Raw genomic sequence first — 12,873 nt, forward strand, 5'->3', positions numbered from 1 at the left:
CAAACTTATACAAAAGTAAGAGTGGGAATTTCAAGATATTCGGGACACAATGAAAAGATCAAATATTAGATTTCAGGACATAGTAGGAGAAGAATTTCACTCAAAAGACATAGTAGGTGTCTTTAACGAAATCATAGAAGAAAATTTCCCCCAAATAGGAAAACAGGTGCCAATGCAGATACAGGAAGCCTTTAGAACCCCAGCCAGACAAAACCTAGAAAGAACCTCTCCTCGCCATACTTTAATCAAACTTCCAAACACACACACTAAAGAAAAAATATTGAAAGCAGTTAGAGAGAAAAATCAAGTTACCTACAAAAGTAAGACCTTCAGGATTACAGCAGATTATTCAACACAAATTTTTAAACCAGAAGGGCTTGGGGTGATACATTGCAAGTTCTGAAAGATAACAACTGTCAACCAAGGTTACTTTATCCTGCAAAGTTATCCATTCAAATAGACGGAGAAATAAGGACATTCCATGACAAAGGCAGGTTAAAGGAGTATTTGAAAACAAAACCAGCTCTACAGAAAATACTTGATAGAATCCTCCATGCTGAAGAAAAGGAAAAGCACACATATAAGGAACCTAGAAAAAACAAGCAATACACAAATACTAGTTAACAGAAGAGAGCACCAGAACCACATAAACATAGTTGCAAAAATTCTCAACAAAATATTGGCAAACAGAATACAAGAATATATCAAAAAGACCACTCACCCTGACCAAGTAGGCTTTATCCCAGAGATGCAGGGATGGTTCAACATACGCAAATCTATAAATGTAGTACATTACATAAACGGGTTGAAGGACAAAAATCACATGATCATCTCATTAGAAGCAGAGAAAGCATTTGACAAAATCCAACATCCCTTCATGATAAAAGTCCTACAGAGACTGGGAATAGAAGGAACATATCTCAATATAATAAAGGCTATTTATGACAAGCCTACAGCCAACATATTACTAAATGGGGAAAAACTGGAAGCTTTTCCACTAAAATCAGGAACAAGACAAGGATGTCCACTGTCCCCACTTTTATTTAATATAGTTCTGGAAGTCTTAGCCATAGCAATAAGGCAAGAGACACACATAAAAGGGATACAAATTGGAAAGGAAGAGATCAAGTTATCATTATTTGCAGATGACATGATTCTATACATAAAGGACCCTAAAGACTCTACTAGCAAACTGTTAGAGCTGATCAAAACCTACAGCAATGTAGCAGGATACAAAATAAACACACAGAAATCAGTAGCCTTCATATATGCTAACAACAAACACACAGAGGATGAAAACAGAGAATCACTCCCGGTCACAATTGCATCAAATAAAATAAAGTACCTTGGAATAAACCTAACCAAGAAAGTTAAGAATCTCTACAATGAGAACTTTAAAACACTCATGCGAGAAATTGCAGGAGACACTATAAAGTGCAGAAACATCCCTTGTTCCTGGATTGGAAGAATCAATATTGTGAAAATGGCAATCTTACCAAAAGCAATCTACACATTTAATGCAATCCCTATCAAAATTCCAAAGGCTTTCTTCATGGAAATAGAAAAAACAATCCAAAAATTCATTTGGAATCACAAAAAACCTCGAATATCTAAAATAATACTGAGCAACAAAAATGAGGCTGGTGGTATCACCATACCTGATTTTATCCTATACTACAGAGCCATAGTAACAAAAACAGCATGATACTGGCACAAAAACAGACATGTACATCAGTGGAACAGAATAGAGGACCCAGATGTAAGCCCAGGTAGCTATAGCCACCTGATATTCGATAAAAATGCCAAAAATACTCATTGGAGAAGAGACAGCCTCTTCAGCAAATGGTGTTTTAAAACTGGATATATATCTGCAGAAGGATGAAAATAGATTCTTATCTCTCGCCATGCACAAGAATTAAGTCCAAATGGACTAAAGACCTTAACATCAGACCTGAAACTCTGAAACTGCTAAAGGAAAAAGTAGGGGAAACCCTTCAACATATTGGTCTTGGCAAAGACTTTCTGAATACACCCCCAATTGCTCAGGCAATAAAACCACAGATTAATCACTGGGACCTCATGAAATTTCAAAGATTTTGCACTGCAAAGGACACAGTGAAAAAAGCAAAGAGGCAACCTACAGAATGGGAAAAAAATCTTCGCCAGCTATATATCTGATAGAGGATTAATATCTAGGATATACAAAGAACTCAAAAAGTTAAATAATAAGGAATCAAATAAGCCAACTAAAAAATGGGCTTTGGAGCTAAATAGAGAGTTCTCAAAGGAAGAAATACAAATGGCATAGAAGCATCTAAAAAAATGTTCTACGTCACTAGTCATCAGGGAAATGCAGATTAAAACTATATTGAGATTCCATCTCACTCATGTCAGATTGGGCACCATCATGAAAACAAATGATCATAAATGTTGGTGGGGATGTGGAATGCAATCTGGTCCAGCCATTGTGGAAAACAGTGTGGAGGTTCTTAAAACAGCTAAAGATTGATCTACCATATGACCCAGCTATAGCACTCCTAGGCATATCCAAAGGACTCATCTCATTTCCTTAGAAGTACGTGCTCAACCATGTTTATTGCTGCTCAATTTATAATAGTTGGGAAATGGAACCAGCCTAGATGTCCCTCAACCGATGAGTGGATAATGAAGATGTGGCACATTTATACAATGGAGTTCTACTCAGCAGTAAAGAAAAATGAACTTATGAAATTTGCAAAAAATGGATGGACCTGGAAAGTATTATACTATGTGAGGTAACCCAGGCCCAGAAAGCCAAGTGCCACATGTTCTCTCTCATATGTGGATCCTAGCTTCAGATAATTGGGCTTCTGCATGAGAATTAAAATACTTAGTAGCAGAGGCCAGTAAGGTAAAAAGGAGACATAAGGGGAAGAGAAAGGAAGGGAGGAGGGTACTTAATAGGTTGATATTGTATATATGTAAGTACAATGATTGAGATGGGGAGGTAATATGATGGAAAATGGAATTTCAACGGTGAAAGTGTGGGGGGGGGAGAGTGGGAATTACCATGGAGTTTTTTTATCATCATGGAAAATGCTATTAAAAATTTTTTTTAAAAAAAGAGAGAAAAAAAAACAAACTTTGTTTCACAAAACAAAAAAAATAAGGTTCTTAGATTTTATTATACTGTGATTATTTAGGAGGTCTTATTCTTTGGAGACTGGTAGGTGCTCAGGTTTGGTTTGGTTGTTGTTATGTTTTGTTTGTTTTGAGATGGGGGGTGTCTAACTATGCTGCCCAAGCTGATCTAGAACTCCAAGGACCAAGTGATCCTACCACCTAAGCTTCCAAGTAGCTGGGACTAGATGTATTGTGGTGGCTTGGAATGGATGACCCCCATAAACTCATGTGTTTTACAGACTTAATCCTCAGCTTGTGGCAATTGGGGATAGAGAGCCTTACTAGAGGAGGTGTGTTACTGGGGGAAATTTAGGGTGTTACAACCAGCACTCATCAGAATTTTGCTCTCTATCCTGCTGCTGTTTTCCATCTGCCATGGCAGATTGTGATGTCCAGCCTCTGCTCATGCAATGCTGTCCTCTGCCATCATGAAACTTCCCCTTGAGACTTTAAGCCAAAATAAAAATAAAAGGTCCCCAAAACAAGACAAGCTTTTGTCAAGGCACTTGATTACCCACCTGAGATAAAAGACATGACTGAAGACAGCACATGCTGCCAACACAGAATATCAAGAGATCTCGCTAGAATCCAGAAGGGAGCAAGAGCCCAGATGGTCTGCCCATATAGTGCTGAGCTGCTGGGCAAAAATGGCCAACAACCTTGGGTGCAAGCAGGGGATACTGCTATATGAAAGCAACCAGCCTGACAAGATGGACACACCTTACAATAGTGGCACCTAGCCTATGTGGGTAAGCAATGGCTCCCTGATTGGCTAAGAGATCCACTCAGTGGAAAGGAACCCACAGCTAGAACTGGGATCCAAGTCAGAATCCTACGCAGACCAAGATCATGGACTCCAACAAGAAACTCCCACTAGTCTTTGACCAAAAGTGAGGCTACACCCATCAAAATCTCTATTAACTAACAATGCTTATCCCTTTTAACCTAATGCTAAACTTATTTTCCATTAGATAACCTGGTTTTCTTTTTCAGAAAGCAGTAAGAACCAGGGAGATAAAACTATCCCTCACACACTGGGCAAGGTTCTGGTAAAACCATAGAGGGATTGGCAAGATGAGCAAGAGTGTTGCTTCAATAGCAAGCCTGACAACCAGCACCAGGGTGATAAAGACAGACACTGAGGATACACAAAACATACCAAACCAGAAATCCAGAAGTTCACACAACACTGAAGTAGACTTAAAACACACACACCATGCATGGCTCAGAGAACTTTGTAGAAGGGGGGCCAGAAAGAATGTTTAAGAGCCACGGAGTGGAAAGGAATGTACAGAGTGGAAGGGAAAGTCCAGAGGCATTGCCGGCCCACCCCCCCATACAATGACTGACTGCTGTTCTAACTTCTCATAACCCACACCCCCACAGGAATAGCAGCAATCCCAGTGAGGAGGGCCCTCAGTGAAATGGGGACAGGGAGAAAGGAAATGGTGGTACTAACACATAATGTGTCCATACAAAGTTTCTACTTAATAAAAAATAAAATTAAACATTAAAAAAAATAAACAACTTTCCTCCCATCAGCTGCTTTTGATTGAGTGCTCTATCCCAGCACGAAGAAAAATAATTGCAACATGTATCAATCACCACAACCAATTCTAAAATATTCCATTCTTAAAAATACATTCTAAAATTTCTGGGGGAGGGGGAAAGCCATGATTCATGTGACTTACTATCTTTCCTTGTTGTTTTGTTTTTCCAAGTAGGGTCTCACTGTTGCCCAGGCTGACCTGGCACTCACTCTGTAGTCCCAAGCTGGCCTCGAACACATGACAATCCTCCTACTTCTACCTCCCGAATGTTTGGATTAAAGGTGTGCACCACCATGCCTGACTCAACTTGCTTTAAAATGGTTTCACAAATATAAATGAATTATACATGCATACAATATTTAAAGGTAAAGCATATGTAAACAATGCAACACTCAATGTACTATTGCTGGAACATGTTCATTAGCTTGAGATTTTAAAAAAAAGAAGTTGGTACATTTATACCCATATATTAATGCTACTCTCACATTTGGTTAGAGAAGCTTCTCTCTTCAGATGGTAGTGATCACTGGGATACTCAAAACTCACCAAAATGCTGAGAAGAAATAACAGTGGTGTGTTCAGCACTAAGTAAGACAACTCCATTACACCCTCCAAGGCTGGAGGACCATTGCTGAAGAGGTGACGCAAAGAATGTAAGAGCCAAAGGGGAGGAGTGCTTTGCAATGTTTTCTAGACACAAAGTGGCAGGGGTACTCATGACCTCACAGTGGCTCAAGCTACCTACACAAGACCCAAACAAATGGAGAAAATGATGACACTAAAATAGAAGACTAGTTGGAAAAGAGAAAGGATTCAGAGACAAGGGAATTCAGGAAGGAGAAAAAGGAGGGTAGCAGAAGAGAATCATGACTGTGGTATATTCTATATGTATAAAGGTTGTCAAAAAAAAAAAGGTTTTTAAAAAGTATTTTATTTTTCATTTATTTATTTGAGAGAAAGAATGGACACGCCAGGGCCTTCAGCCACTGCAAACAAATTCCAGACACATGTACTACCTTGTGCATCTGGCTTATGTGGTTCCTGGGCAATTGAACCTGTGTCTTTTGACGTCATAGGCAAGTGCCTTACCTGATAAGCCCTCTCTCCAGCCCTTAAAAACAGTTTTAAGGGCTGGAGAGATGGCTTAGCGGTTAAACGCTTGTCTGTGAAGCCTAAGGACCCCAGTTCGAGGCTCGGTTCCCCAGGTCCCACGTTAGCCAGATGCACAAGGGGGCGCACGCGTCTGGAGTTCGTTTGCAGAGGCTGGAAGCCCTGGTGCGCCCATTCTCTCTCTCTCCCTCTATCTTTCTTTCTCTCTGTGTCTGTCACTCTCAAATAAATAAATAAATAAATAAAATCTTTAAAAAAAAAAACACTTTGATAACAAGTCCATTTAAAAAAAAAAAGTTTTAAAAAATAAAAGTTTTAAAAAAGAAGTTGAGAATAAACCAGCCATGTCTTAAGCATAGTATTCAAGTTTCTTTCAAAAACCTCTACTTTCAAAGAATTAGCACACATAAGGTAATGCTGATGGCTTTTACTCCACAGTAAAGGTGTTTTAATGTCTAGTACTTCCTTGCACCACTAGAAAGCATAAAAGAGTATCAACAGTTTTGAATTCTGTTTACAAATTACTGCACAATTATGAAACCACATTTGTCCTATTTTTTTTGGGGGGGGGGAGTGGGTTATTATCAAATGATTGCTATTGCCTGAAAGGACTTAGCAACACTCAGTTACAATTAAAGGAGGAATACGTTTTGGTGTACCATTGCACAGTACCAAGATTATGGTTAATAACATACTGTCTATTTTTTTTTAATTTATTTGCAAGCAAAGAGAGACAGAGAATGAGTGCACCAGGGCCTCCCACCACTGCAAACAAAATCCAAATGCATGTATCACTTTGTGCATCTGGCTTTATGTGGATACTGGGGAATCAAAGTCAGGGCCTTCGGCATTGCAGGCAAGTGGCTTAACCACTGAGCCATCTCTCCTCCCTCTATTCTTAAAGTAGACAAGCATATTATACATGTTCTCAACACAAAGAAATGGTAAGTGTTTAAGATGATGGAATATGGAAAATACTAATTACCCTGATTTGATTGTAATACAATTTATAAATGTATTAAAACATCACACTGGCCAGGCGTGGTGGCACTTGCCTTTAATCCCACAATCAGGATGCAGAGGTAGGATTACCATGCGTTCAGGCCAGCCTGAGACTGCATAGTGAATTCCAGGTCAGCCTGAGCTAGAGCACAAGTCCTTATCTTGAAACACACACACACACACACACACACACACCATAAATATTTACAATTATGTATTACTATTATGTATTCTGTATTATTATATTATAAATAAGTATATTATGTGTAAACTACAAATGATAACTTTAAAAAAAAAGGAAAAGGAGCATTTCTACTGCAAAAAAAAAAAAGGTGATCAATTCCTGACAAATCTAAGAAAATCTTAAATATGTTCATAACCTGGCCTATTTTCAACAAAGATGCAGAAAAACTGGAAGGTCAGAGAGCTAAGCAAAGTGAAAATAATTGCTAAATTCAATATGTGACCTTGAGCAAGTTCTGTGTTGCCATCTACAATAAGAAGGGGTTAGATTAAGGTCTTTACAAACTTACAATTCTTAAAGCTATGGTGTAAAAGAAAGAGTGTTATAAAAACAATACATTAATTATAAAGCCCCATATGAAAAAGTTTTTAAGGGAATTTCCAAAAAGGATAAAAGTTATTAGAATGAAAACATATTTCAAGAAATCTTCATTTTCAAAACATTCCTAAAATTCTTAAACTTCCCTTTAAAGAAGCTCAAGTCAAAATAAATAAATAAAATCACTTCTATTAGGAAACACCCTCAGCTGAAAACATGAACAGCTTTTTAACAGGCCTAAATCTGGGCCGGAGAGATGGCTTAATGGTTAAGGACTATGCCTGTGAAGCCCAAGGACCCGGGTTCCATTCTCCAGGTCCCACATAAGCCAGATGCACATGGTGGCTTATGCACCTGGAGTTCATTTTCAGTGGCTAGAGGCCCTGGCCTGCCCATTCTCCCTCTTTCCCTCCCTCCCTCTTTCTGTCTCTAATAAATAGGTAAAAAAAAAATAAAATAAAAGGCCTAAATCTGAATCTGTTCCTAACTCACAAACTGACTCAGGATGTCTATCATGCTCTTCCAGTTTCTGGCTGTCAACAATGAAAAAAAGAAAGAGGCAATTTTTATTTTCTTCGTCTCCCCAACTCCCCCATCCCCGCTGCGGAAAGGTTTCATGTAGCCCAAATTTGCAGAGAACTCTACTAAGTAGCCTGAGGATGACCTTGAACTCCTGACTCCCCTGCCTCTGCCTGCTGGAATTAGGGGGCGTGTACCACCATGGCCCACTTAGGAGGTACTGGGAATGTAACTGGGGCCTCTACTAAGTAGGCTTGATCTTGAAGCAGCACAGACTTCAGAAGTGGATGAGCCTTCACCTGAGCTGCTGTTTCCTGGCCCAAGTACTTTTCTTTTGGCTCAGTATCTTCAGCAATGGTGCAGGTCTTAATGACTTCCCCCAAGTTGCCCAAATACTCAAAAAACACAGAACAACTTACATTGACTACTAAGCTCGAGTCTACCCAGAAATGAAGATGACTTTGTAGCTCCGCTAGGAAATCAGAAAACTCCGCCACTTGACTACCGACAGCACCGCAAAGCTACCTGAGGAGCAAGGGGCAGACGCCGCGGTCTCCCGAGGTCTGCCCACGACGGCTCCCGGGCCGCGCTGGGACGCTTGAAGGGCATCCCCCTCCCCAAACGCTGGGTCGCTCGGCCGCCGCGGGACGGCATCAGAAGCTGCCCCTGGCCCGGCCTCCTCCACTCAGCTCCCCGCCGCCCTCACGGAAGCCGAGGCCCGGGGCAAGGGCTGGACGGCTCGGGCCCAGGCCAGCGCAGCACTGCCGGCCAGCCGGCCACCAAAAAGTGGCCCGCGGCGCCGCTCCTCGCCCACGGGCGCCGTGTCCCTCTCGCCCTTCTCCCCGCGGGCCCCGACAGAAAGCAGGCCCGGCAGCAGTACCTGGGCGGCGGAACGCAGCGCGGAACGGGGCTGATGGCTCCTCAGGACCGCCGCGGCCAACTGCCGGCTGCAGAACACGGAGGCCGCCATGGCTGTGTGACCCCGTCCCCTCCACACCGCGCGCAGGCGCAGAGGCGCGACGCGGCCCGCAGCGCCGCACTCCCAACGCGCTCACGCCGGCCGTCGTGGGGCGGGGCTTCGCGTTAACCCCTCCGCCGCCCACCACGGCCCAGGCAGGCCGGGCTCAGCTGGTACCGCTAGGTTTGCCAGCTTCCGGAGAAACTGTCAGTGGGAACTTTCGCCACAACCTCCACATCCAAAGGGCTACAGGCGGCAACGCTGCCACTTCTGTGATCTGAACTTCTCTGAGCCCCACTTGCCTCCCTTTGTAAAATGGGGCGCGCTCAAGATTAGTAAATATCTGCTTTGTTCAAAATGCTGCATTGATTCTTTATGGGGCAAAATGTTAAAATAATTATCATGGTTAATATTATGAACCTGACAGGATCTAGATTCACCTAGAAGACAAATCCCTACACATGTATGTCAGGGAGTTTCCTTGAGGTGGAAGCACCATGTCATGGACTGGGATCCCAGACTGAGTAAAAATGAAAAAGGACACTGTTGCAATCAAGTTCGCATTGCTAGCAGAAATCACCCAAGGAAGAGCACTTGTGGGAAAAACAGGTTTATTTTGGCTACCAGTCTGAGGAAAAGGTTCATGATGGCAGAGAAAAGGACATGAGCAGAGGGCAGACATCACCCCCTAGCTAGCATAAGGTGGACCATAGGAGAGTGTGCAAACACTGGCAAGGGGAAACTGTCTATAACACCCATAAGCCCTCCCCCAACTATACACTCTCTCCAGGAGGCATTAATTTCCAAATCTCCATCAGCTGGGAACCTAGCATTCAGAACACCTAAGTTTGTGGGGTGACACCTGAATCAAACCACCACATTCTGCCCCTGGCTCCTATAAACTAGCCATACATGGTATGAAATATGGTGCATTCAGTCCAACTTTAAAAGTTCCCATAGTTTTTTGTCAATCCCAGTGATGTTCAAACATTCCCATAATCCAAGGTCTTTTAACTGATTCATAATACCAAAAATAAACCCAAAACCTCATAAAGGCACAGAATACATTTTCATACTGCCAAAGATGGCATTGGGCAAAGCAAAGAAATATTCAACCAATAGAAGATTTGAAACAAACATGGAAAACATCAAACTCTATAGATCTGAGTCCAACAACTCTAGTCAGTGACATCTCCAAGTCCAATAATTCTAATCAGCAACAAGTCTCTGAAGTTCCAATTCTGCCCCTCCAGCTAGGCTACTCACAGTCCTGGAAAACTTCATCCAGGGCTGGAAGCTTTCCTTAGCAGCCATCTCAAGGACCTGCCATCTCCACTGGGACTCCACTGCAACCCACAGTTCATCCTTATGGCTCCATCAGGTTTCAATCTTTAGCAGGCCTGCTTCACACTGCCCGTGGCCATTTCTAAAACACAAGACCATACTGAAAATTTAATGACCTTCTCTTTCCTACATTTCTTATACTCCATAAGACCAGGTAGGGTGCCAACTTGTTACTCTTGGGTGAGGGGGAATAAAGCAGACTTGAAGAACAGGACACTCCTTGAGCATTCAGGTCCCTTCAAAAGAGTCTATATTTTTCCTATTGCCCCAATCTCAAAGATTGTAATCTCTCATATAATTGCAGCTAAATGGGCAGCAGTTTCAGCACAAAGATTTCATTTATGTGCCATAACCCTCTGCTTACACCAGTCCATTTCTACATAAAGCAAACTTGCACAAGTTCTCTGGTCATGGGTATAACAGCTAGCCTCTGACACAAACTGCTTCTAGCCCAGTCCTGGCAAAACTCTTTCTTTCCCTTATAAGCCAAACCTCATAGTCCTTAGTTGTTACTGCATTCAGGCCTTTCAACTGGGACCAAAATAGTCCATCAAGCTGTACTTACAGCACTGCAAGGTGTCTCTTAGGCCAAAGTTTCAAATTATTCCACATTTCCTCTTGCAAAGCAGTTCCAAAAGGTCAAAAGCCACACAGGAATCTAGTAGTAATGAAGCCACTCTCAGTACCAACTTTACTGTTGCAGTCAGGTTCTCATTGCTGGCAGAAAACACCTGACCAAGAGCAGCCTGTGGGACTAAAACTTTATTTTGGCTTACAGACTCAAGGGGAAGCTCCATGATGGCAGAGGAAAATGGATAGCATGAGCAGAGGGTGGACATAACCTCCTCACCAACATCAGGTGGACAATAGGAAGAGGAGAGTGTGCCAAACACTGGCAAGGGGTAAGTGGATACACTACCTATAAGCCTGCTCCCCAACTGCCTCAAAGAGGTGTTAATTCCCAAGTTTCCAACTGCCAGGGACATGACATTCAGAACTAAGGTTTATGGGGACAACTGAAACAAACTGCCAGGCTCCCCTTGTGGGTAGTGCTGAGGAAGGACCAGGCTCGCTGGTTCCTTCCAAGGGGTTGAGGAGGAGGATGAGTGTCAATGGCCAGGGACACACCACCAAGCTGAGAGTCTCATCGAAGCAGGAATTCGCTTTATTGTTATAAGCAGTTACTTATATAATGTTGAAAACAAGAGTGGAGATTTTAGGATGGGGGGAGAGGTAAGGGCCAAGTAAACCACAACTTTTGAAATGATTGTTCCCAAGAGTGAACACACAGGAATTCCATCTCCTACACAGAAGTAGCAGGCCAGAAGCCATTAGGCGTCTTGCTGAGTCATAGCTGGCCAGAGGCAGATCGCCAAACTTTAGCTAGGCTCAGGAAGTTCCACTGGGCCTCACAGCTGGGCCTTTCAAGGCCCAACATCTTCCCCTTTTCATTAGTCACCATGGCCCCTGTCTTAGATTGTCCCCCTCTGGGGATATTACCCACCGCTGGGTACCAGGTGTTTAGCTCACTGAGAACCCACTCCATAGCCTGTCTTAGGTTGTCTCAGTCAGTCTGAGATCTTACCCATCATTGGTCACATGGAGGGCAGAGGTGGTGGCAGTGGGTCATCTGAGGAACTTAATTCCTGAGTTGTCAGCCTGTGATAATGTATCTCAACCTGATGGATTTTTATTGCCTCTAGCCGCTGGTGAGTGAATTGTATAATTTTGTTAATTACACAAGGCCTGAGAGTGAGGATAAGGAAAAGGAGAAGGAGGGGCCTAAGTAGAAGGAGGAGGTAGGGTAAGAAGCCATGCAGGCTGATCCACAGTGGGTTGTCCTGGAGGTCCCACTATCTCTTCTCCAGGTTTTCTTGAAGTCTTTTGATTTTTATCTTGAACGATTCCCAATCTATTGGCATAGAAACAGCATTTTTCCTGTAAAAACAAGCATATGCCTCCATTTCAGCAGTTAATAGGTCTAGTCCCCTCCTGTTCTGTAGGACTACCTCAGCCAGGGACTCTAGCTGTTGTTGGAGATCAAGGATAGCACTGGACATGGCTTTTATGTCACTAATCAGCTGGAGAGAAAGCTTTTTGTAGAGATGGGCTGCCATGCCCATCCTGGCTGTCCCGGTGGCCATGCCTGTGGTTATTCCCATCCCAACGAGTAAAGGTATCATTTGTACAGCCCTCTTAGGTCTCCATCCAATATCAAATGAGAGCATAGGGAGGACCTGATTTCCAGGAATGATATCTACATCTGGGATTAAGGTGGCTGGGGCACAAAGGCCTGTCCAATTGGTGGGCAGAAAGTCATAGGCCATCCTGCCTCCACAAACATAAACCATTCCAGAAGGTGGGCAGCATTGAGCACTGGGCTCAGTTGTGTTAATTATTAGGGGAAGGCATGGACCAAATGCAAGTTCCAAAAGGAGACATTGGGAAAAGCTGGACAGGGATGGGGAAGGTGGCTGAGCAAATTTTTAGGGTCATATGGGCAACTACAGTTGTGTCATTGGTGATTACTGCAAGTAGCCGGGGAGGCCCAGATCAGAGGCAAAGCCAGCAATCCTCCACAAGGGAGGGAGTTGTTTGGTTTAGTGGGGTGAAGACCATTTTAGGAATAGTCCTCAGGGGTGGGAAGCTCTCTGGAGAAGTGATTG

The 12,873-nt window shown here is 42.9% G+C and overlaps 1 protein-coding gene across 1 annotated transcript in view; it reads right to left on the reverse strand.

Moving 5' to 3' along the window:
- Nucleotides 1-8,899, reverse strand: part of Sucla2 (succinate-CoA ligase ADP-forming subunit beta) — a 73,413-nt gene extending 64,514 nt beyond the window's left edge. The window contains exon 1 of the mRNA XM_004665878.2: nucleotides 8,786-8,899. Coding sequence (XP_004665935.1) covers nucleotides 8,786-8,875 — 90 coding nt within the window. The 5' untranslated portion in view covers nucleotides 8,876-8,899. The remainder of the gene's footprint in view (nucleotides 1-8,785) is intronic.
- Between the last annotated feature and the right edge of the window lie 3,974 nt (nucleotides 8,900-12,873).

The sequence above is a fragment of the Jaculus jaculus genome, chromosome 3, assembly GCF_020740685.1.
Source record: "Jaculus jaculus isolate mJacJac1 chromosome 3, mJacJac1.mat.Y.cur, whole genome shotgun sequence".
Taxonomy (NCBI): Eukaryota; Metazoa; Chordata; class Mammalia; order Rodentia; family Dipodidae; genus Jaculus; species Jaculus jaculus.